General features: G+C 43.9%; 1 protein-coding gene across 1 annotated transcript in view; it reads right to left on the bottom strand.

The window, feature by feature from the left end:
• Nucleotides 1-23,674, bottom strand: part of LOC138370384 (glutamate receptor ionotropic, delta-1-like) — a 188,544-nt gene that overhangs the window by 42,264 nt on the left and 122,606 nt on the right. Inside the window, exons 4-5 of the mRNA XM_069334736.1 lie at nt 15,302-15,538; nt 14,867-15,045 (exon numbers count right to left, since the gene is read on the bottom strand). Of these exons, the coding sequence (XP_069190837.1) occupies nt 14,867-15,045; nt 15,302-15,538 (416 nt within the window). The remainder of the gene's footprint in view (nt 1-14,866; nt 15,046-15,301; nt 15,539-23,674) is intronic.

The following is a 23,674-nucleotide window of genomic DNA, read 5'->3' as shown; positions in this document are numbered from 1 at the left end:
TTTCCTGTCGGGCTGGGACAAACCTGCTTACAGCCTCCTGACATTTTTGGGTGACATAGTCCATCATGTCTTGTACGGACTTGGTTCCGAGTTCTGTGTCCCAATGTATATCCCATAGGAATTTATTCATTTCCTCATAGTTTCCCTTTCGGTACGCCAGCCCTTTGGTTCCCAGTTCTTTTTTGGGGGTGATAATTCCCAGGTCAACCAGGTACTCAAAGCTCAATACACTATGATCACTCATTCCCAAGGGGGCTTCCAACTTAACTTCCCTTATATCCGACTCATTTAGGGTAAACATCAGATCAAGCAAGGATGGTTCAACCCCTCCTCTCATTCTTGTTGGTCTCTTGATGTGTTGAATTAGAAAGTTTCTTGTTGCCACATCCAGCAGCTTAGCTCTCCATGTGTCTGGGCCTCCATGTGGGTCTCTGTTCCCCCAATCTATCTTCCCATGGTTGAAGTCTCTCATGATTAGAAGTCTGGATCCGTTCCTGCTAGCCACAGAAGCTGCTCTCTCTATTATATTGATGGTGGCCAAGTTGTTTCTATCATATTCCTGTCTGGGTCTCCTGACATTCGTTGGGGGGGGTTATATATGACTACTATTATAATTTTCTGTCCTCCAGTTGCTATGGTGCCTGATATGTAGTCACTGAAACCTTCACAGTTCTGAATTACCATCTCTTCGAAACTCCAACCTTCTCTTAGTAGCAGAGCTACACCACATCCTCCTCTCCCTTCTCTCTCTTTCCTCACTACATAGTAGCCGTGTGGAAACACAGCGTTTGTTTGTGTGTGTGTGTGTGTGTGTGTGTGTGTGTGTGTGTGTGTGTGTGTGTGTGTGTGTGTGTGTGTGTGTGTGTGTGTGTGTGTGTGTGTGTGTTTTTGTGTGTGTGTGTACTCACCTAGTTGTACTCACCTAGTTGTGTTTGTGGGGGTTGAGCTCTGGCTCTTTGGTCCCGCCTCTCAACCGTCAATCAACAGGTGTACAGATTCCTGAGCCTATCGGGCTCTATCATATCTACACTTGAAACTGTGTATGGAGTCAGCCTCCACCACATCACTTCCTAATGCATTCCATTTGTCAACCACTCTGATACTAAAAAAGTTCTTTCTAATATCTCTGTGGCTCATTTGGGCACTCAGTTTCCACCTGTGTCCCCTTGTGCGTGTTCCTCTTGTGTTAAATAGACTGTCTTTATCTACCCTATCAATTCCTTTCAGAATCTTGAATGTGGTGATCATGTCCCCCCTAACTCTTCTGTCTTCCAGCGAAGTGAGGTTTAATTCCCGTAGTCTCTCCTCGTAGCTCATACCTCTCAGCTCAGGTACTAGTCTGGTGGCAAACCTTTGAACCTTTTCCAGTTTAGTCTTATCCTTGACTAGATATGGACTCCATGCTGGGGCTGCATACTCCAGGATTGGCCTGACATATTTGGTATACAAAGTTCTGAATGATTCTTTACACAAATTCCTGAATGCCGTTCGTATGTTGGCCAGCCTGGCATATGCCGCTGATGTTATCCGCTTGATATGTGCTGCAGGAGACAGGTCTGGCGTGATGTCAACCCCCAAGTCTTTTTCCTTCTCTGACTCCTGAAGAATTTCCTCTCCCAGATGATACCTTGTATCTGGCCTCCTGCTCCCTACACCTATCTTCATTACATTACATTTGGTTGGGTTAAACTCTAACAACCATTTGTTCGACCATTCCTTCAGCTTGTCTAGGTCTTCTTGAAGCCTCAAACAGTCCTCTTCTGTTTTAATCCTTCTCATAATTTTAGCATCGTCTGCAAACATTGAGAGAAATGAATCGATACCCTCTGGGAGATCATTTACATATATCAGAAACAAGATAGGACCGAGTACAGAGCCCTGTACCAGCCTCTTATGCGGTACTGTGTCAAAGGCTTTCCGACAATCCAAGAAAATGCAGTCCGCCCAGCCCTCTCTTTCTTGCTTAATCTTTGTCACCTGATCGTAGAATTCTATCAAGCCTGTAAGGCAAGATTTACCCTCCCTGTACCCATGTTGGCGATTTGTCACGAAGTCCCTTCTCTCCAGATGTGTTACCTGGTTTTTTCTCACGATCTTCTCCATCACCTTGCATGGTATACAAGTCAAGGACACTGGCCTGTAGTTCAGTGCCTCTTGCCTGTCGCCCTTTTTGTATATTGGGACCACATTCGCCGTCTTCCATATTTCTGGTAGGTCTCCCGTCTCCAGTGACTTACTATACACTATGGAGAGTGGCAAGCAAAGTGCCTCTGCACACTCTTTCATTATCCATGGTGAGATCCCATCTGGACCAACAGCCTTTCTAACATCCAGATCCAGCAGGTGTCTCTTGACCTCCTCTCTCGTAATTTCGAACTCTTCCAAGGCCGCCTGGTTTACCTCCCTTTCTCCTAGCACAGTGACCTCACCTTGTTCTATTGTGAAGACCTCCTGGAACCTCTTGTTGAGTTCTTCACACACCTCTCTGTCATTCTCTGTATACCTGTCCTCGCCTGTTCGAAGTTTCAATACCTGTTCTTTCACTGTTGTTTTCCTTTTAATGTGACTGTGGAGTAGCTTTGGTTCGGTCTTGGCTTTGTTTGCTATATCATTTTCAAAACTTTTCTCTGCTTCTCTTCTCACCCTGACGCACTCATTCCTGGTTCTCTGGTATCTCTCTCTGCATTCTGGTGTTCTGTTATTCCGGAAGTTCCTCCACGCCCTTTTGTTCAGTTTCTTCGCTTCCATACATGTCCTATTATACCATGGATTCTTCTGTTGCTTCTCGGATTTTTCCCGTTGGGCCGGGATGAACCTGTTTACTGCCTCCTGACACTTTTGGGTAACATAGTCCATCATACCCTGTACAGACTTATCTCTGAGGTCTGTGTTCCAAGGTATTTCACTTAGGAAACTTCTCATCTGTTCATAATTTCCCTTTCGGTATGCCAGCCTTTTGATTCCTAGTTCTTTTTTGGGGGAGATAAGTTCTAGCTCTACCAGGTACTCAAAGTTCAATACACTGTGGTCACTCATTCCCTTGGCACTTCCATCTTAACTTCTTTTATATCCCACTCATTTAGGGTAAATATCAAATCAAGCATTGCTGGTTGTGTGTGTGTGTGTGTGTGTGTGTGTGTGTGTGTGTGTGTGTGTGTGTGTGTGTGTGTGTGTGTGTGTGTGTGTGTGTGTGTGTGTGTGTGTGTGTGTTTACTAGTTGTGTTTTTGCGGGGGTTGAGCTTTGCTCTTTCGGCCCGCCTCTCAACTGTCAATCAACTGTTTACTAACTACTTTTTTTTTTCCACACACCACACACACACACACACCCCAGGAAGCAGCCCGTGACAGCTGACTAACTCCCAGGTACCTATTTTCTGCTAGCTAACAGGGGCACTTAGGGTGAAAGAAACTTTGCCCATTTGTTTCTGCCTCGTGCGGGAATCGAACCCGCGCCACAGAATTACGAGTCCTGCGCGCTATCCACCAGGCTACGAGGCCCCCCCTCGTAGTGTGTGTGTGTGTGTGTGTGTGTGTGTGTGTGTGTGTGTGTGTGTGTGTGTGTGTGTGTGTGTGTGTGTGTGTGTGTGTGTGTGTGTACTCATTTAATTGTACTTGCGGGAGTTGAGCAAGTACAACTCTTGACCAAAGAGTCTGGACTCTTTGGTCCAGACTCTCAACAGTCAATCAACTGGTGTACAGATTCCTGTGCTCCTCAAGCCCTATCATATCTACATTTGAAACTGTGAATGGAGTCAGCCTCCATCACTGCACTTCCTAGTGCATTCTATTTAATAACTACTCTGACACTGAAAACGTTCTTTCTAATGTCTCTGTGGCTCATTAGGGTACTCAGCTTCCACCTGTGTCCCCTTGTGTGTGTACTACCCATGTTAAATAATCCATCCTTGTCTACCCTGTCCACATTCACACTGCCACCCGCTGAGGGTGTGGACACAATGCGGCCCAAATGTCTAAAGGTTAGAGCTACTTCCCTTGATGGTTATGCTTTCTGGAAAAACAATATTCTAATGGTCCTGAAGGACGTTACCTGCATCACACCCACTGACATTAGTCAGGAAGGTGATGATATCGTGATCATCTTTTTATGTGAGGAAGAACTAGAAAAACTCTTGACCAACGATGCCATACTTCTCAAGGAGCACCACCTACATCCTCACTTCCCACGTCAGTTCCTGGTCGGAAAAACTATTTTTACTAGCAGGACCACCCAGTGGATAGCTGACCGACCGCAACATAAAAACAGGGACAATATCGAGGACGAAAATCCGAATCTGGGTGTATTTAACCTAGAGTTCTGCAGCACCGACAAATCTTCAATGAAGATTACTTTCACCACCATAGCTGCGGACACCCATGCTGCCACACAAGGTTTCTACTACTTTGGCTTACAAATACAACGCCACCAAGTAAAAAAGGAACGATACCATGAGATCCAGCAGTGCTTCAAGTGCTACGAGCTCTCCCACCCCACCAACAAAAGTCAGAATGCAGCCTGTGCACGCTGGACAATACTATTCCATATGCAAGGCACCAACCCATCACTGCTTGCTCTGTGATTGCAATCACCCAACAGTTTCCTAACGCTGCCCACGCAGACAGGAACACATCAAGGCCCAGGTTGAAGCCAAGAGAAACAACCCTTCTACCAACACGACCTGAGCCCAAGGTGCTCAACCCACCATCTCAGCTCCCACCAAACGACCAGAAGACTTTCCAGTCTTACCAAAGAGTGGTTCCTACCACCAGGCGACCCAGCCTTCACAATGGGGACCCAATATGGCACCACAGGCTCCTTCCTCGCCCCCTGCATTACGTGCAGGCATTATCCCTGGTCTTCTTAAACTAGCGGAGAGGCTTGCTGGAACAGACAACCGCCGTTTTATCAGTTAACTGAACACATTATACATAGCCAATGGCCTGGACCCCATCATAGCCCCTGGCGCAAGTCTCACTGCCTCCACTACCACTCTGGAGACTACCATCAGGACGATCACGAGGTCGATATCAACACAGACTCCAGAACTACCCAAGACCCGGGTGGCACAAACAGAGGTATTACCCCTTCAGCTCCCAACACTCCTACTATCACCATCTCGGCAACCGCACTAGCAAACGTGCTGTCTACAAAGGCTAACAGCACCACCAACTATCCTAAAAGAGCTTCTACCACTAATTAACGACACCCTGAGCTTACCTCAGGCTTCGAGGCAAAAGACGTAAATACCAACTACACAGGTTACGGACTTCTCAGACGAGAAAATTTTAGTTGGAGCTCTACTGCCGCACCACAAATATGACACCTACTCGGTACAAGACCTTCTCATGGAAGTCACCTCACCAAACTCTAGTGACAACACGACTCAGCCAAAATCTCAGGCAAAGAGAAAACGGAAGACCTAGAGGTCTACAATAACCCCACCAGCTCGATAACTGGTACAGCTAGCCCTCCAGGGCTGAAAACCACGATGAAGACTCCCATCCATCGCCAGATCACTAGTATTAGCTATTGATAAAGATTATGGCTCCACAGATAACTCCACTTACGGGCTCATCATAGCCCATACTACTTGTAACTTTTTGTTTTGAGTAACTGAATCTAAAACAACAACAACATCTACCCTATCAATTCCCGAGAATTTAGTATGTGGTCATCATGTCCCCCCGAGCTCTTCTTCATAGTCTTCCAACTACGTGAGGTGCAGTTCACGCAGCCTTTTCTCATAACTTGTGCCTCTTAGTTCTAGGACTAACCTAGTGGCATACCTGTGAACTTTTTCCAGCTTCGTCTTGTGCTTAACAAGGTATGGGATCCATGCTGGGGCCGCCTACTCCAGTATTGGTTTTACATATGTGGTATACAAGATTCTGAAAGATTTCGTACACAGGTTTCTGAATGCAGTTCTGATGTTAGCCAGCCTTGCATATGCCGCTGATGATATTTTTTTTTAATGTGGGCTTCGGGAGACAGGTTTGGCGTCATATCAACTCCTAGATCTTTCTCTCTGTCCGTTTTATGAAGTACGTCCTCTCCCATTCGGTATCCAGTGTCTGGCCTCCTATTTCGTCTGCCTAGTTTCAACACCTTACATTTACATGAGTTGATCTTTATTAGCCATTTATTGGACCATTCCTTCAATTTGTCTAGTTCATCTTGAAGCCTTATACTATCTTCTGTCTTAATCCTCCTCGTAATTTTTGCATCATTAGCAAACATTGAGAGGAACGATTCTATTCCCTCTGGAAGATCATTTACAGAATTTTTTCTGATCACTTTTTATTGATTGATTATTGATTATTTCTGATCATATATCAGAAACAATATAGGTCCAAGAACTGATCCCAGCAAGACTCCACTGGGACGCCTCGCCATTCCGAGACTAATTTCCCTCTTCACAGTGACTCGCTGTCTTCTGTTGCTTAGGTACTCTCTTATCCAGTGGAGTACCTTCCCTTTCACTCCCACCTGCATCTCCTGCTTGTGCACTAGTCTCTTATGTGGTACTGTGAAAAAGGCTTTCTGGACACCCAAAAATATGTAGTCTGCACTTATCTCTCTGTCTTGCCTGATTTGTGTTGCTGGGTCATAGAATTCAATTAATCCTGTGAGGCATGATTTGCCATCCCTGAACCCATGCTGATGTTGTGTTACAATGTTCTTTTGCTATAGATGTTCCACTAGTTTTTTTCGTACGATCTTCTCCATCATCTTGCATGGTATGCAAGTTAGGGACACTGGCCTGTAGTTTAGTGCCTCCCATCTATCACCCTTCTTGTATATTGGGACTTCAATGGCTGTCTTTCACATTTTTGGCAATTCACCTGTTACCAGTGATTTGTTGTACACCATGGCGAGTGGCACGCACAGAGCTTCTGCTCCTTCCTTTAGTATCCATGGTGAGATTACATTTGGGCTTATAGCTTTTGTCACATCCAAATCTAGCAGATACCTCCTAACCTCCCCACTGATAAACTCCTCTAGTGGGTGTCTGGTTAGATATTCCCTCTCTTCTCTCTGGGACGTCTCCTTGCTGTGAAAACCTCCTGGAATTTCGTATTGAGTTTTTGCACACTTCCTTTTCGTTTGTAGTGAATCTGTCTGCTCCTGTTCTCAAGTTTATTACCTGTTCCTTCACTGTTGTGGCTTTGCAGCAATTTAGGTTGAGTTCTAGGTTAGGTTGGAGGCCTGGTCGACGACCGGGCTGCGGGGACACTAAGCCCCGGAAGCACCTCAAGGTAAGGAGTCGCTATGTCATTTTCATATTGTCTTTTTGCCTCTTTTCTCACCCTGACGTATTCATTCCTGGCGCAATAGTATCTTTCTCTGCTCTTTAGTGTCCTGTTGTTTCTATGGTCTCTCCACGCCCTTGAACTTAGTTGTTTTGCTAACGTACATCTCTGATTAACCTGTGGGTTTCTTGTCTGCATTTCATTTAGTTCCTTTTGGACTGGGAAGAAACTTTGCTGCTGCCTCCTTACACTGCGTGATGTAGTCCATCATATTTTGGGCATTCTTTCGTCTGACCTTTGTTTTATATGCTATATGTGTTAGGAATTTCTTTATCGCCTTATAGTTTCGATTACGGAATGTCACCCTTTTTTGTTTTATGTTCACTTCTCTGAGTACCTTAATCCTACTTTAACCAGGTACTCAAAAATCAGTACACTTATTTCCACGGGGGCTTCAAAACCAATTTCCCTTAAGTCTGAGTCGTTCAAAATGAAGACTAGGTCGAGTCTCGCTGGTGCATCGTTGCCTCTCATTCTTGTGGGTCCCCTAACATGCTAACATAAAAAGTCACTTGACGTCACTTCCAACAGTTTAGCTCTCTATGTTTCCTCACCTCCATGCGGTTCCTTGTGTTTCCAGTCTATCCTTCCGTGATTGAATTCCTACTTGCTGAGCAGATGGGATCGATTTCTACAGGCAGCCGTAGCTGTTCTCTAAATTATAGTGATAACTGCCATGTTGTTTCTGTTATACTACTGATACAAGGGTCTTCTGTCATTTGGTAGTGGGTTAAATATCACTGAAACTACTACTCTTGGTCCTCCCATCGTTATGGTGTGCTTGTTTGAAGTCTTTGAACCCCTCAGAGCCCGGAATAATCATCTCCTCGAAACACCATTTCTTTCTCATCAGTAGAGCCACTCTGCCTACTCCCCTTTCTTCCTGCCCTTCCCTCTCTTTCTTTATTATAGTGAAGTAATGGGGAAACATCACATTCGTTATGATTCCTAAGAGTTTTGTTTCTGAGAGACCAATTACATCTGGGTTCAATTCTTGTGCTCTTTCACTAAGTTCACTTGCCATACTTGTGATCACATCGAGTACATTACCTTGAAGCTTGCTCTTGCCCATCCTCAGTTTCTGTTGATTCCACTGGAGTTGAGGGACAAGAGGTGTATGGGAGGGGGGGGGGGGGAACTAGGAAGAAGGACCTGAGGGACCTGAGGGACCTGAGGTGTGAGGGGGTTGGCAGGATCTGATACAAGGGGGCTGGGATGGTCTGGGGTTGTGTGGCTGAGATGGTCTGATGTTTGGGGTCAATTAGGACATGGGATGTCGAAGCTGGGGAGGCATGTGGTGGAGGAAGAGGGAGGTCATGGTTTGGGGAATGCAGGCGAGTCTGGGGTGGGTGGGGGGGGGATGCTAGGGTGCTGGTTGGTTCCCCATTCCCCTCTGTTGCTGTTGAGTTGGAGGGCTGTGGTTCCTCTCCCCCTTCGCTTCCTCCATTCTTCTCCTGCCGTTACTCTCTCTTCTCTCGTCATGTCCCTCTGGAGGAATGCTTTTCTGTAACCTCTCACATGAGACAGATGGCTCTTCCTTGCTAGAATTGCCTCCTTTGAACTCTAATTTGTGTGTGTGTGTGTGTGTGTGTATTCACCTATTTGTGCTTGCGGGGGGGGGGGGGTGAGCTCTGCTCTTTCGGCCCGCCTCTCAACTGTCAATCAATCAACTGTTACTAACTACTAACTAATTATTTTTTTCCTCAACACACACACACACACACACACACAGGAAGCAGCCCGTAGCAGCTGTCTAACTCCCAGGTACCTATTTACTGCTAGGTAACAGGTGCATCAGGGTTATGGAAACTCTGCCCATCTGTTTCCGCTGGGTGCGGGGATCGAACCCCGATCCCTAGGTCCACGAGTGTAGAGCGCTGTCCACTCGGCCACCCAACCCCTGTGTGTGTGTGTGTGTGTGTGTGTGTGTGTGTGTGTGTGTGTGTGTGTGTGTGTGTGTGTGTGTGTGTGTGTGTGTGTGTACTCACCTAGTTGTGTTTGCGGGGGTTGAGCTCTGGCTCTTTGGTCCGGCCTCTCAACCGTCAATCAACAGGTGTACAGATTCATGAGCCTATCGGGCTCTGTCATATCTACACTTGAAACTGTGTATGGAGTCAGCCTCCACCACATCACTTCCTAATGCATTCCCTTTGTCAACCACTCTGACACTAAAAAAGTTCTTTCTAATATCTCTGTGGCTCATTTGGGCACTCAGTTTCCACCTGTGTCCCCTTGTGCGTGTTCCCCTTGTGTTAAATAGCTGTCTTTATCTACCCTATCAATCCCCTTCAGAATCTTGAATGTGGTGATCATGTCCCCCCTAACTCTTCTGTCTTCCAGCGAAGTGAGGTTTAATTCCCGTAGTCTCTCCTCGTAGCTCATACCTCTCAGCTCAGGTACTAGTCTGGTGGCAAACCTTTGAACCTTTTCCAGTTTAGTCTTATCCTTGACTAGATATGGACTCCATGCTGGGGCTGCATACTCCAGGATTGGCCTGACATATGTGGTATACAAAGTTCTGAATGATTCTTTACACAAGTTTCTGAATGCCGTTCGTATGTTGGCCAGCCTGGCATATGCCGCTGATATTATCCGCTTGATATGTGCTGCAGGAGACAGGTCTGGCGTGATATCAACCCCCAAGTCTTTTTCCTTCTCTGACTCCTGAAGAATTTCCTCTCCCAGATGATACCTTGTATCTGGCCTCCTGCTCCCTACACCTATCTTCATTACATTACATTTGGTTGGGTTAAACTCTAATAACCATTTGTTCGACCATTCCTTCAGCTTGTCTAGGTCTTCTTGAAGCCTCAAACAGTCCTCTTCTGTTTTAATCCTTCTCATAATTTTAGCATCGTCCGCAAACATTGAGAGAAATGAATCGATACCCTCCGGGAGATCATTTACATATATCAGAAACAAGATAGGACCGAGTACAGAGCCCTGTGGGACTCCACTGGTGACTTCACGCCAATCGGAGGTCTCACCCCTCACCGTAACTCTCTGCTTCCTATTGCTTAGATACTCCCTTATCCACTGGAGCACCTTACCAGCTACACCTGCCTGTCTCTCCAGCTTATGTACCAGCCTCTTATGCGGTACTGTGTCAAAGGCTTTCCGACAATCCAAGAAAATGCAGTCCGCCCAGCCCTCTCTTTCTTGCTTAATCTGTGTCACCTGATCGTAGAATTCTATCAAACCTGTAAGGCAAGATTTACCCTCCCTGAATCCATGTTGGCGATTTGTCACGAAGTCCCTTCTCTCCAGATGTGTTACCAGGTTTTTTCTCACGATCTTCTCCATCACCTTGCATGGTATACAAGTCAAGGACACTGGCCTGTAGTTCAGTGCCTCTTGTCTGTCGCCCTTTTTGTATATTGGGACTACATTAGCCGTCTTCCATATTTCTGGTAGGTCTCCCGTTTCCAGTGACCTATTATACACTATGGAGAGTGGCAAACAATGTGGTCCTGCACACTCTTTCAATACCCTTGGTGAGATTCCGTCCGGCCCAACAGCCTTTCTCACATCCAGCTCCAATAGGTGCCTCTTGACCTCATCTCTTGTAATTTCGAACCCTTCCTAGGTCGCCTGGTTAGCTGCCACCTCTCCTAGCGCCGTGACCTCTCCTTGTTCTATTGTACAAGAATGTAACAACTCTTGTATATATCTCAAAAAAAAGAAAAAAAAAGAAAAGACCTTCTGGAACCTTTTGTTGAGTTCTTCACACACCTCTTTGTCTTTCTCTGTGTACCTGTCCTCACCTGTTCTAAGTTTCATCACCTGTTCCTTCACTGTTGTTTTCCTCCTAATGTGACTGTGTAGTAGCTTTGGTTCGGTCTTGGCTTTATTAGCTATATCATTTTCATACCTTTTCTCAGCTGCTCTTCTCACACCAACATACTCGTTCCTGGTTCTCTGGTATCTCTCTCTACTCTCTGGTGTTCTGTTATTACGGAAGTTCCTCCATGCCCTTTAGTTCAGCTCCTTTGCTTTTATACATTCCATATTAAACCACGGATTCTTCTTTTGCTTCTCTGTTTTTTCCTGTCAGGCTGGGACAAACCTGCTTACAGCCTCCTGACACTTTTGGGTGACATAGTCTATCATGTCTTGTACGGACTTAGTTCTGAACCCCATGGTATATCCCTTAAGAATATATTCATCTCCTCATAGTTTCCCTTTCGGTACGCCAGCCGTTTGTTTCCCAGCTCTTTTTTGGGGGAGATAATTCCTAGCTCAACCAGGTACTCAAAGCTCAATACACTATGATCACTCATTCCAGAGGGGGCTTCCAACTTAACTTCCCTTATTTACGACTCATTTAAGTTAATATCAGATCAAGCAAACCTGGTTCATCCACTCCTCTCATTCTTGTCGGTCCCTTCATGTGTTGACTTAGAAAATTTCTTGTTGCCACGTCCAGCAGCTTAACTCTCCATGTTTCTGGTCCTCCCTGCGGGTCTCTGTTCCCCCAATCTATATTCCCCAGGTTGAAGTCTCCCATGAATAGTAGTCTGGATCTGTTCCTGCTAGCCATAAAAGTTGCTCTCTCTATTATATTGATGGTGGCCATGTTGTTTCTATCATATTCCTGTCTGGGTCTTCTATCGTTTGGTGGGGGTTATATATGACTAATACTATAATTTTCTGTCCTCCAGTTGCTATGGTGCCTGATATGTAGTCACTGAAACCTTCTCAGCTCTGATTAACCATCTCTTCAAATCTCCAACCAAAACACACACACACACACACAGTCTGGGTCTTCAGTCTGGCCTGTGTGTGTGTGTGTGTCTGTGTGTGTGTGTGTGTGTGTGTGTGTGTGTGTGTGTGTGTGTGTGTGTGTGTGTGTGTGTGTGTGTGTGTGTGTGTGTGTGCTCACCTAGTTGTACTCACCTAGTTGTACTCACCTAGTTTTGCTTGCAGGGGTTGAGTTTTGTCTCTGGTCCCGCCTCTCAACCGTCAATCAACTGGTGTACAGATTCCTGAGCCTACTGGGCTCTATCATTTCTATATTTGAAACTGAGGATGGAGTCAGCCTCCACCACTTCACTTTCTAGTGAAGTTTTTATTAATTTATTAACTACTCTGACAATGACAAAATTCTTTTTAATGTCTCTGTGGCTCATTTGGGTACTAAGTATCCACCTGTGTTCCCTTGTTCGTGTTCTACCCGTGCTAAAGAGTTTGAGTTTGACCTTTGTTGATATCCAGAACACCCCCGATAAAGAGCAGAGGTGCTACAGGTACTCTGAGAGAGATCTCTATCTACATCAGAGGCCGGAGACTGTTCAACACGCTTCTACTACACATAAGGGTTATAACTGGCCGACCTCTCACAGTGTTCAAAACAGAACTGGATAAACACCTCCAAAGGATACCTGATCAACCAGGCTGTGGCTCATACGTCAGGCTGCGAGCAGCCGCGTCCATCAGCCTGGTTGACCAGTCCAGCAATCAGGAAGCCTGGTCTAGGACCAGGCCGCTGAGTCGCTAAGCCCCGAAAACACCTCAAGGTAACCTGAAGGTAATTCAAGGTATGGAAATCTGGTCAATTCCCCTGAGAATTTTGTAGGTGGTTATCATGTGTTGCCTTACACCTCTGTTCTCAGAGGAGGGACGTGAAGTTCAGCTTCCTTAGCCTTTCATGCCTCTCAATTCCGAGACTAGTCTGGTGCCATATCTCTGAATCTTCCCTAACTTTGTCTTGTCTTTAACTAGGTATGAACTCCATGCTTGAGCTGCATGTTCCAGAATTGGTCTGACATAAGGGGATGGATAGAAATATAAATAGATGGGTGGCTGGGTATATAGGTGGATGGATAGATGAAAAGACAGATGGATAGAAAGATGAGTAGGTTCGTGGATAGACAGATGAAAATATAGATAGAAACCTATATTGAATGATTGAAAGATGGCTGCACTGTTGGATGAATAGATAGAAGGGTTGATAGATGGATAAAGTGAAGGACAAATGGATAGATGAATGGATGGATGGATAGAAGGATCGATAGATTGATAGATGTATGGAAAGGTGAATAGATGGATTGACGGATAGATATGTACATGGATAAATAATTGTATATGTGGAGGCAAGATGAGTGGATTGATGAATAGATAAATGGATGCATGGATAGCAAAATGGGTAGATGGATGGATACATGAATAGATTTATTTTTAAATAGATTGATAGACAGATAGTTAGATAGAGGATAGACTGATATATGAATAGATGGATAGATATAGGGATAGATAGATGAATTGATAGATGGGTAGATGCATAGATGGGTAGATGCATAGATGGATAGGTGTATGGATGGATTGATAGAAGGACAGATGGAAAACAGACAGACATATCCGGGCAACGCCCGGTAACGTCCTAGTAGTCATGTGCAAATAAAAAGGTGATCTCACATTAAAGGAGTGAGAACATGTCTTGAGAACCAAACAACTGGGAGAACATTCTTTTGAGAACTAAATGGTTGGAAGAACATATTTTGAGAACTAAATGGTTGGGAGAACATATTTTGAGAACTAAATGGTTGGGAGAACATATTTTGAGAACTAAATGGTTGGGAGAACATATTTTGAGAACTAAATGGTTGGGAGAACATATTTTGAGAACCAAATGGTTGGGAGAACATATTTTGAGAACTAAATGGTTGGAAGAACATATTTTGAGAACTAAATGGTTGGAAGAACATATTTTGAGAACTAAATGGTTGGAAGAACATATTTTGAGAACTAAATGGTTGGAAGAACATATTTTGAGAACCAAATGGTTGGGAGAACATATTTTGAGAACTAAATGGTTGGGAGAACATATTTTGAGAACCAAATGGTTGGGAGAACATATTTTGAGAACTAAATGGTTGGGAGAACATATTTTGAGAACCAAATGGTTGGGAGAACATATTTTGAGAACTAAATGGTTGGGAGAACATATTTTGAGAACCAAATGGTTGGGAGAACATATTTTGAGAACTAAATGGTTGGAAGAACATATTTTGAGAACTAAATGGTTGGAAGAACATATTTTGAGAACTAAATGGTTGGAAGAACATATTTTGAGAACCAAATGGTTGGGAGAACATATTTTGAGAACTAAATGGTTGGAAGAACATATTTTGAAAACCAAATGGTTGGGAGAACATATTTTGAGAAGTAAATGGTTGGAAGAACATATTTTGAGAACTAAATGGTTGGAAGAACATATTTTGAGAACTAAATGGTTGGAAGAACATATTTTGAGAACCAAATGGTTGGGAGAACATATTTTGAGAACTAAATGGTTGGAAGAACATATTTTGAGAACCAAAAGATTGGGAGAACATATCTAGAGAACCAAATAGTTTGAAAAACATTTTTTTTTAGAACCAAAAGGTTGGGAGAACAAATTTTGAGAATCAAAAGGTTGCTAGAACATATCTTGAGAACCAAATAGTTGGGAGAACACATTTTGAGAACCTGAGGGTTGGGAAAAGCCACTGCACAAGAAAGTGATATTTAGCTAAAAAAATCAACTTTTGTTTGCCACAACTGTATGGTATTTACTCACCTGAACCCCCACCCGAAGAAAGCAAATATTGAGAACCCTTTTTTGCTTATATAGAAAGGAGTATTTCCTTGGTCGTCAGTGTAACGGGAGGCGATGAGTATTGCGATATAGTTGTAGAAACTGATCAATGTGAACCTCCCAGCTAGAACCTTGTGCAGCGCCTCCTCTGCCGGCAACACCTGTAGCCGCGCACCAACACAATTACGTGTAGTGTTTTCAAGCTCAGTAATGCTCATTAAAATTGCATTTGATTCATATGCTTAGGCGGTGACTTTCTTGTGTTAAACAAATTTGACACAACTAGAAGATTTTTTTTACATTATTTTATTTATATATATTTTATTTTATTTAATCATGTAGAATATATAGTCTGCATTGGATGAATAACGCAAAACTATTATTGGTATTCGTCAGTTAGGGTAATTGTTGGCTGACCTGCATTCCTTTGACTATCTTCTTCACGACCGGACGAGTGTGTCCTGAGAAGTATTCATAAGATGCTCCCTTATACATCCACGCTTCTGTTCCCCATTCCCAGTTCTTCTGCCTCACCACATCCTCGAAGTTCTCCTGGGGCCTTGTGGTGCCCTGGACGGTCAGGTAGGAGATCAGCGCCGACCGATAGGCTGTGCTGATCACCACACAAAACACCAACCACCAGCCCACCAACACCTGTTAGCAGTGTAGAACATGGTACTCCATCAGTAACTCGTCTTTACATTTCAATGAAGAAACAAGGCATACTGTAAGTGAAAGAACGTGAATTGCTCCTTAATCTGAAGGATAACAGTTCATCAATAAGCAAATGACTTCACACAACACAGTAGTCCATCAATGTAATGACTTATTATCAAAATATGACATTCTTAAAACCTGTCCTGCTACCATAACAGTCACATAATTATTATTCCATTTATCCAAATAATGTTGAGGAATATTTTATTAACTGAAAATAACCAAAGTCTGTTGAAGCCCTGCAAGAAAATACATTATTGAGTATTGGTGAAATCATCTTCAACTAACCATTACGACAACTCAATATTAGAGCCTTCAACTACTTGTAAACTTTGAATAGGAATCAGGGACACTTGCAGAACCCAATAATATTGTGCAGTTAGTCAGGGCGTACTATGAACATACCATTAGGTAGGAGTTAGGGACACTTGTAGAACCTACAAATGTTGTATAGGTAGTGTTATGATCGCCAACAGTCCTCTATGGCCTCAAGAATCATTTTGCCCCAAGATCACAAGTGATTTGTTCATTTGACCCAGACATTAATTTAAGTTAAGAAAGAGCGCATCTTGTCCGCAACTTTGGAGAGTATTTAGTTGAGAAGAGGTGAAGTGGGACAAATTGCAGAACAAAATTGCGACTAGGGGAGACGAGGACATCCGGGAACTCACTCAGTGTGGCGACATAGGCCTTGGGATCACACAACGAGATAGATGAGTGGTGGTCGCCCAGCAAATCATCGACGATCTTTCTGTGTCGTCGTCTGCGGGCGCCGAGCCGAGCTCAGTACAGATCGGCTCACTGACGGGCCAGATTTCAAACGAGGCAGACGTAACTTTGGTGATTTATTAATCGAAGCGTTATTAAGAAGACCCCTGTTGTTGTTCTTCAGCTGTATCTTGCTCTGGTTAGGCCCCATTTAGAATATGCAGTTCCGTTTTGGTCGCCGTACTATAGAATGACTATAAATTCACTCATTTATTAATTTATGTTTTTCAAGATGAAGACGAATTTTATTTGCAATTATCGATTCGAGTAACTTTCCCACAATAGACGTTAGGCTAATTGGTCGATAGTTTGACGCAAGTGATCTATCTCCTTTCTTAACAATAGGTATCACATTAGCAACTTTCCATAACTCTGGCACTCTGCCTAACTCTATTGATTTATTAAATATGGTAGACAGTGGGTCGCAAAGCTCCTCTTTGCATTATTTTAGCACCCTGGCAAACACTTCATCCGGCCCTGGGGATTTGTTTGGTTTGAGTTTAACTATATGTTTAATTACATCCTCCCTGGTAACTGCTAAACTCGTCAACCTGTCCTCGTCCCCACCCACATATACTTGTTCGGCTGAAGGCATATTGTTAAGTTCCTCTTTAGTAAATACAGATATAAAATATTTATTAAAAATACTACTCATCTCCTCATCATTATCTGTTATTTGACCTGTCTCAGTTTTTAATGGACCTATCCTCTCCCTAATCTTTGTCCGGTATAACTGGAAAAACCCTTTAGGATTTATCTTTGCTTGCTCTGCTATGCAAACTTCATAGTTTCTTTTTGCTTTCCTTATCTCTTTTTTAGTATTTCTAACCAATTGTACGTATTCCTGTTCTAAACTGTCTTCCCCATTCTTAATCCTTTTGTACCACGCTCTCTTTTTACCAATAAGGTTCTTCAGATCCTTTGTTATCCACTTTGGATCATTATTATTCGATCTGTTCAATTTATATGGTATACTACATTCCTGGGCTTCGCTTAGCATATTTTGAAATAGGTTATATTTTGAGTCCACATCGAAAACCCCTTTTACGTCACCTATCGCTGGGATCACGTCTAGCTCTAAGACCGGCCCACACCCCATACCCAAGACTTTCCAATCTATTTGACCCAATAAATTTCTTAGGTTATTAAAATTAGCTTTTCGAAAATCAGGCACTTTAACAGAATTTTCTCCTACAGATCTATTCCAATGAATGCTACATCTGATTTCTTTATGATCACTGTTCCCTAGCTCATTCCCTATTTCGATGTCCTTAATTTGTGTTCCCTGTTTGTTAACACTAAATCTATAATATTATTTTCCCGCGTTGGTTCCTTAATGTGTTGCGTAAGAAAGCAATCGTCAATTAATTCTAGAAAATCTTCTGCTTCACTATTCCCTGTTTTGTTCAACCAGTTTATTCCACTAAAATTAAAGTCACCCATGACATAAATACTGTTAGATCTAGATGCTCTAGATATTTCATCCCACAGATGCTTTGCTTCCATTCTGTCTAAATTTGGTGGCCTATATATAACTCCTATTATAATATTATTAGCTTTTTCGTTTAATTCTAGCCAAATAGTTTCTGTGTGTGGCTCAGTTTTGATTCCCTCTTTGAGACTACATTTCAAATTGTACCTAACATATATGGCTACTCCACCTCCTCGTCTAATATATCTATCTGTGTGAAATAGTTTAAATCCATTTATTTGATATTCAGCTAATGGTTCTCTATTTTCTACATTCATCCACGTTTCGGTAAGTGCAATAATATCTACTTTTTCTGTGCAGACAAGAGTATTTAATTCGTTAATTTTATTTCTTAGACTTCTACTGTTAGTGTAATATACCCTAAGTGAATTGTTATATTGAGGCCCTTCTCTTTCCCCTGATCATTTTGCCAATTCCTTTCTCCCACAAACACATACTTTTATTACCTCCTTCCTCCAAATCAATTCCCATACCTCTATCTACTAACAGTTTAAACCCAAACAAACACCTCTAACCACTTCTTCCAACGAGTTTGCAACAGCAACAACCCCAGCTCTCGATAGATGCACCCCATCACGAGCATACATTTCATTTCTTCCATAGAAGTGTTCCCAGTTGTCTATGAAAGATATTGCATTTGATTTGCAATATCTTTCCAGCCGGCAATTGACACCAATTGCCCTCGACATCCATTTATTTCCCACTCCCTTTCTTGGAAGAATGCCACATATGATCGGGATTCCTCCCTTGCTCCTAACTAATTCAATGGCTGTCCTGAATCTCTGTATTAGTTCCTCACTCCTAACTCGCCCAACATCATTACCCCCTGCACTAATACAAATAATGGGTTTGTTTCCATTTTCCGTCATAATATCATTCATGTTTCCAACAATATCACCAATTCCAGCTCCCGGATAGCAAATCCTTAATCTGTTCCTCCTATCTCTGGCACAAATCGTTCTGTCTAAATACCTCACCTGGGAATCTCCCACAACCAAAATTCGCTTCGATTCTCTCTTTTCCTTTCTAGCAGTTTGAGGGACCTGCACTTCAATGCTCCTCGTTGCTTTTGCCTCCTCTTCGAACAACAGGTTCACCACAGCACTCGTCCTCTAATACGTCAAATGCATTAAAAGTCCTTAGGTGTAGGCTATTAGTTGTTGGTTTTGCCAAGGTCTTCTTAAGACCCCTGTCTTTCACAACTTGCCAAGACGAGGTCTTCTTAAAACTGGTCCCGTCAGTCTTTCTTAATGAGGTCCCGTCAACACTGGCCTCCTCCTTCGTTTCCTCCCGAGGTCTCAGCCGTCGTACCTCCTCCCGCAGGGAATCCATCTCTGCTCTCAGAGCTCCAATCAGACTCACCATATCCTTCACTAATCCTTCCATTATTGCAATAATAATGTTACTAGAATCGGAGCTCCAGCTAACACAACCTCTCTACCAAATATGGTAGACAATAGATCGCAAAGCTCCTCTTTGCATTCCTTAAGCACCCTGGCAAACACTTCATCCAGCCCTGGGGATTTGTTTGGTGTGAGTTTTACTATTTGTTTAATAATATCATCCCTGATAACTGTTAGACTAGTCAACCTGTCCTCGTCCCCACCCACATAGACTTGTTCGGGTGAAGGCATAGAGTTAAGTTCTTCTTTAGTAAATACAGATAAAATATTTATTAAAAATACTACTCATCTCTTCGTCATTATCCGTTAACTGACCCGTCTCGGTTTTTAATGGACCTATCCTTTCCCTAACTTTTGTTCGATATAACTGAAAAAACTTTAGAATTTGCTTTTGCTTCAATAAGTTCTATAATATCCATTTTTTCTGTACAAACAAGATATTTAAATCTATTAATTTGTTTCTTAGACGCTTACTGTTCTCGTTATATACCTTAAGTGTATTGGTATTTTGAGGCCCTTCTCCTTTCTTATTCATTTTGCCAATTTGTTTTCCCCACAAACACATTGTAACGGATCTCGGCGCCATCTATGATCCAAGTTCCAAACAGTTGACCCTCCCATTAAGATTAGTTTCCAATCTTCTAGTCTGCTGTTCTGGGAGGTGATGAGGTACCGGTGACTGGCGACAGATGGCAGTGAAGCAGTGGGAGTAAAGTACACAGGTCGACCTTGGGACGAATCTGAGGGAGTGGACTAGCCACAGGGCTAGTGGAGCGTTGGAAGACTTTTTTTTGAGATATATACAAGTTGTTACATTCTTTTACAGCCACTAGTACGCATAGCGTTTCGGGCAGGTCCCTGGAATACGATCCCCGCCGCGAAGAATCGTTGTTACAACCAAGTACACAATTTACTGTTGAGTTAAACAGAGGCTACAGTTAAGGATTTGCGCCTAGTAAATCCTCCCCGGCCAGGATACGAACCCATGACAAAGCGCTCGCGGAACGCCAGGCGAGTGTCTCACCATTACACCACGGAGACTTCACTGTTGTAGTGTGCTTGCCAGAGGGTTAGTGGAGCGCTGAGGACTTCACAGGTGTTGTATACTAGCCAGAGAGCTAGTGGAGCTCTGAGGACTTCATGATTGGAGTATGCTAGCCAGAGGGCTAGTGGAGCGCTGAGGACTTCACAGGTGTTTTGTACTAGCCAGAGAGCTAGTGGAGCTCTGAGGACTTCATGATTGGAGTATGCTAGCCAGAGGGCTAGTGGAGCGCTGAGGACTTCACAGGTGTTTTGTACTAGCCAGAGAGCTAGTGGAGCTCTGAGGACTTCATGATTGGAGTATGCTAGCCAGAGGGCTAGTGGAGTGCTGAGGACTTCACAGGTGTTGTGTACTAGCCAGAGAGCTAGTGGAGCTCTGAGGACTTCATGATTGGAGTATGCTAGCCAGAGGGCTAGTGGAGCGCTGGAAGATTTTGCGATTTGAGTGTGCTAGCCAGAAGGACAGTAGAGCACTGGAGAACTTCACGATTTGAGTGTACTAGCCATAGGGCTAGTCGAGCACTGGAAGACTTCACGGTTTGGGTGTGCTAATGAGTGGGCTAGTAGAGTGCTCGTTGGAAGACTTCAATTTTTGAGCGTGCTACGAATGGGCTAGGTGGGCGCTGAAAGACTTCACTGTTTGAGGGTGCTAGCGAGTTTTTTCATTGATAAATTTTCTTAAGGCTTTTCATTGATAACTGGGACAATTCTATGAATGGAATTACATACATTCGCTGGACTGGATGCATTTATCCAGGGCTGGGGTTGTTGCTGTTGCCAACTCGTTGGAACCTGTGGTTGGAGGGGTTTGTTCGGGTTTAAACTGTTAATAGATATTGGTATGGGAATTGATTTGAAGAAACGAGGTAATAAAAGTATGTGTTTGTGGGAGGGAAGAAATTGCTAAAATGAACAGGGAAAGGGCCTCAAAATAACAATACACTTAGGGAATATTACACAAAATGTAGGAGTCTAAGAAACAAAATAAACGATTTAAATGCTTTGGTCTGCACAGGAAAAATACATATTATTGCACTTACCGAAAGTTGATGAATGTAGAAAATAGAGAGCAATTAGCTGAATATCAAATAAATAGTGACTTGCAGAGATTCACAGTGAGAGAGAGAGTTTGTTACCTGGAGCTCCGATTGCTATCATAGTAATAATGGAAGTTGTAGTGAAGGACTGATGAATCTATGTGAAGCTCTGAGGGCAGAGTTGGATTCCCTGCGGGAGGAGCTACAACAGATGCAGGAGCTAAAACATATGAAACAATGTCAAGATGAAGCAAAGGGGGAGAGCAGCAGTAGAAATTCTTTGGCTTGGAATGTCGTAGACAAGGGTCTTAATATGACTCTGACAAGGCCACTGTTACGGACCCGAGCCCAGCGTCCGAGCACGGAGCAGTGACGACTGCGCCATCTGTGGGTCAGCTCCCGAAACCCCCTCCAAATGGACGATGCCATCTAGTGAGGACGAGATATACTGGCCATAAGGGCTGTTGTTTAAGATTCGCTACTTGGAACAATAAGTTACAAGTAGCACGGGCTATGGTGAGCCCGTTGTGGACTTACCTGGCACAGGAGCGGGGCTGTCTGTGTGTGCTGCTATCATTTGTTGTTGTTATAGATTCAGCTACTCGGAACAAGTTCCAAGTAGCACGGGCTATGGTGAGCCCGTAACTTACCTGGCACAGGAGCGGGGCAAGAAGCACGGGCTATGGTTAGCCTCCGTGTCCACAAGGGCTAGTTTCCCGTCCTAATCAGCTCGTGACTTAGCCGCTGCTGACCTTTGGTGAGGTGGCGCTTAGACAGCAACGCCATCTATGGAGTGGATAGGTGGGCGTTTGTGTCTAAGCCTGTAAGTGAGGTGCCCTAGAGTGTAACTAGTACTGATGACGTGTCTGATTACAGAGTCGACCTGGGACTGCTGTAATGGACATTGGATCAGTCTACCCAAGACAGCCGTAGAACCTCCACGCATTTGCTGCTGAAGCTGTGAGTCACCCCCCTCCCCCGGATGAACACTGTTGTGTTAGCCTGCCTGTGAGGTGGCAGAACCAGGGATTGTCGTACCCGGGGCTGACTAGTGGAGAAGACTAACCACTGGGGTGTTGTGGTGAGGAGAGTGATCTGTGGAATCACACGAGGCTCCTGCCTAGGGCTCGCAACCCTAGTATCGGTCGTGGGGTGGCCTACGCAGCGTTGCTGATTGGAACCTGCCAGCTAAAGGCTGGATTTGTGGTTGACGGCCTCCACGACGGTGCACCCAGTGGGACGGTGATTTGGCTGGCCTGTGGCCGGGGTAGACTCGCTAAGAGAACCTAAGGATTCGTCGAGAGGCCACAAGAAGAGAACCAGGGCTACTCGTCTTGAGCACCGTTAAGCAGAGCATCCTGTGTCTTCGGAGGAAGACAAGTGATTGTAAATAAGTGTAGTTATAGTAACAGCGTGTGACTGTTTATATATTTATTTATTGGTGATGGTGAATATATATTTATTTCTGAGCAGTTTTTCCCTTCCCCTTTAATTTACTTGCGTTATGGAGCACACCCCTTGAAAGCCACTACTAGCTTGGGGCCGGACACCCAAGCTCTACTAACATCAGAGAAAGAACCCAGTTGCGACCCAAGAGGGCCGTAACAGCCTCCTACAGATGTTCTAAGGACTTCTAACTCATTCGCTGTGTTGGAAGACGAGTGCTGCAGAGAGCCTGCAGTGCGCTTGAAAGAGAAGGCAACGAAGGGAGCGCAGGTCTCTCAATTTCTCACAAAGTAAAGGAAGTACCTAAGCAAATTTTGGTTGTGGGAGATTCCCAGGTGAGGTATTTGGATAGAACTTTTTTGTGCCAAAGATAAGGGGAAAAGGTTAAGGGTTTGCTATCCGGGAGCAGGAATTGGTGATATTGTTAACAACATGAATGATATTATGGCTGTAAATGGGAACAACCTTTCCGCCGGCATTGTTTGTTGCCGGTGGAAATCAGTACCGGTGAAAATGATGTAGAGCGAGTTAGGAGTGAGACACTGATGCAGAGGTTAAAGACAGCAATAGAATTATTTAGGAGCAAGGGAGAAATCCCGGTCATATGTGGCATTCTTCTAAGAAAGGGAGTTAGAAATGAACGGTTGTCGAGGGCATTTGGTGTCAAATGCCGTCTGGACAAATATTGCAAATATATGCAATATCATTCATACATAACTGGGAACATTTCTGTGGAAGAAATGAAATGTATGCTTGGGATGGGGTGCATCTATCTGGGGCTGGGATTGTTGCTGTTGCCAACTTGTTGAAACCTGTGGTTGGAGGGGTTTGTTTGGGTTTAAACTGTTTGTAGATAGTTGTATGGGAATTGATATGGAGAATGGTG

This window comes from Procambarus clarkii, chromosome 32 (assembly GCF_040958095.1).
Source record: "Procambarus clarkii isolate CNS0578487 chromosome 32, FALCON_Pclarkii_2.0, whole genome shotgun sequence".
NCBI classification, from domain to species: domain Eukaryota; kingdom Metazoa; phylum Arthropoda; class Malacostraca; order Decapoda; family Cambaridae; genus Procambarus; species Procambarus clarkii.
Note: the sequence above shows the minus strand (reverse complement) of the source record. Positions and strands in the feature narration are given on the sequence as shown.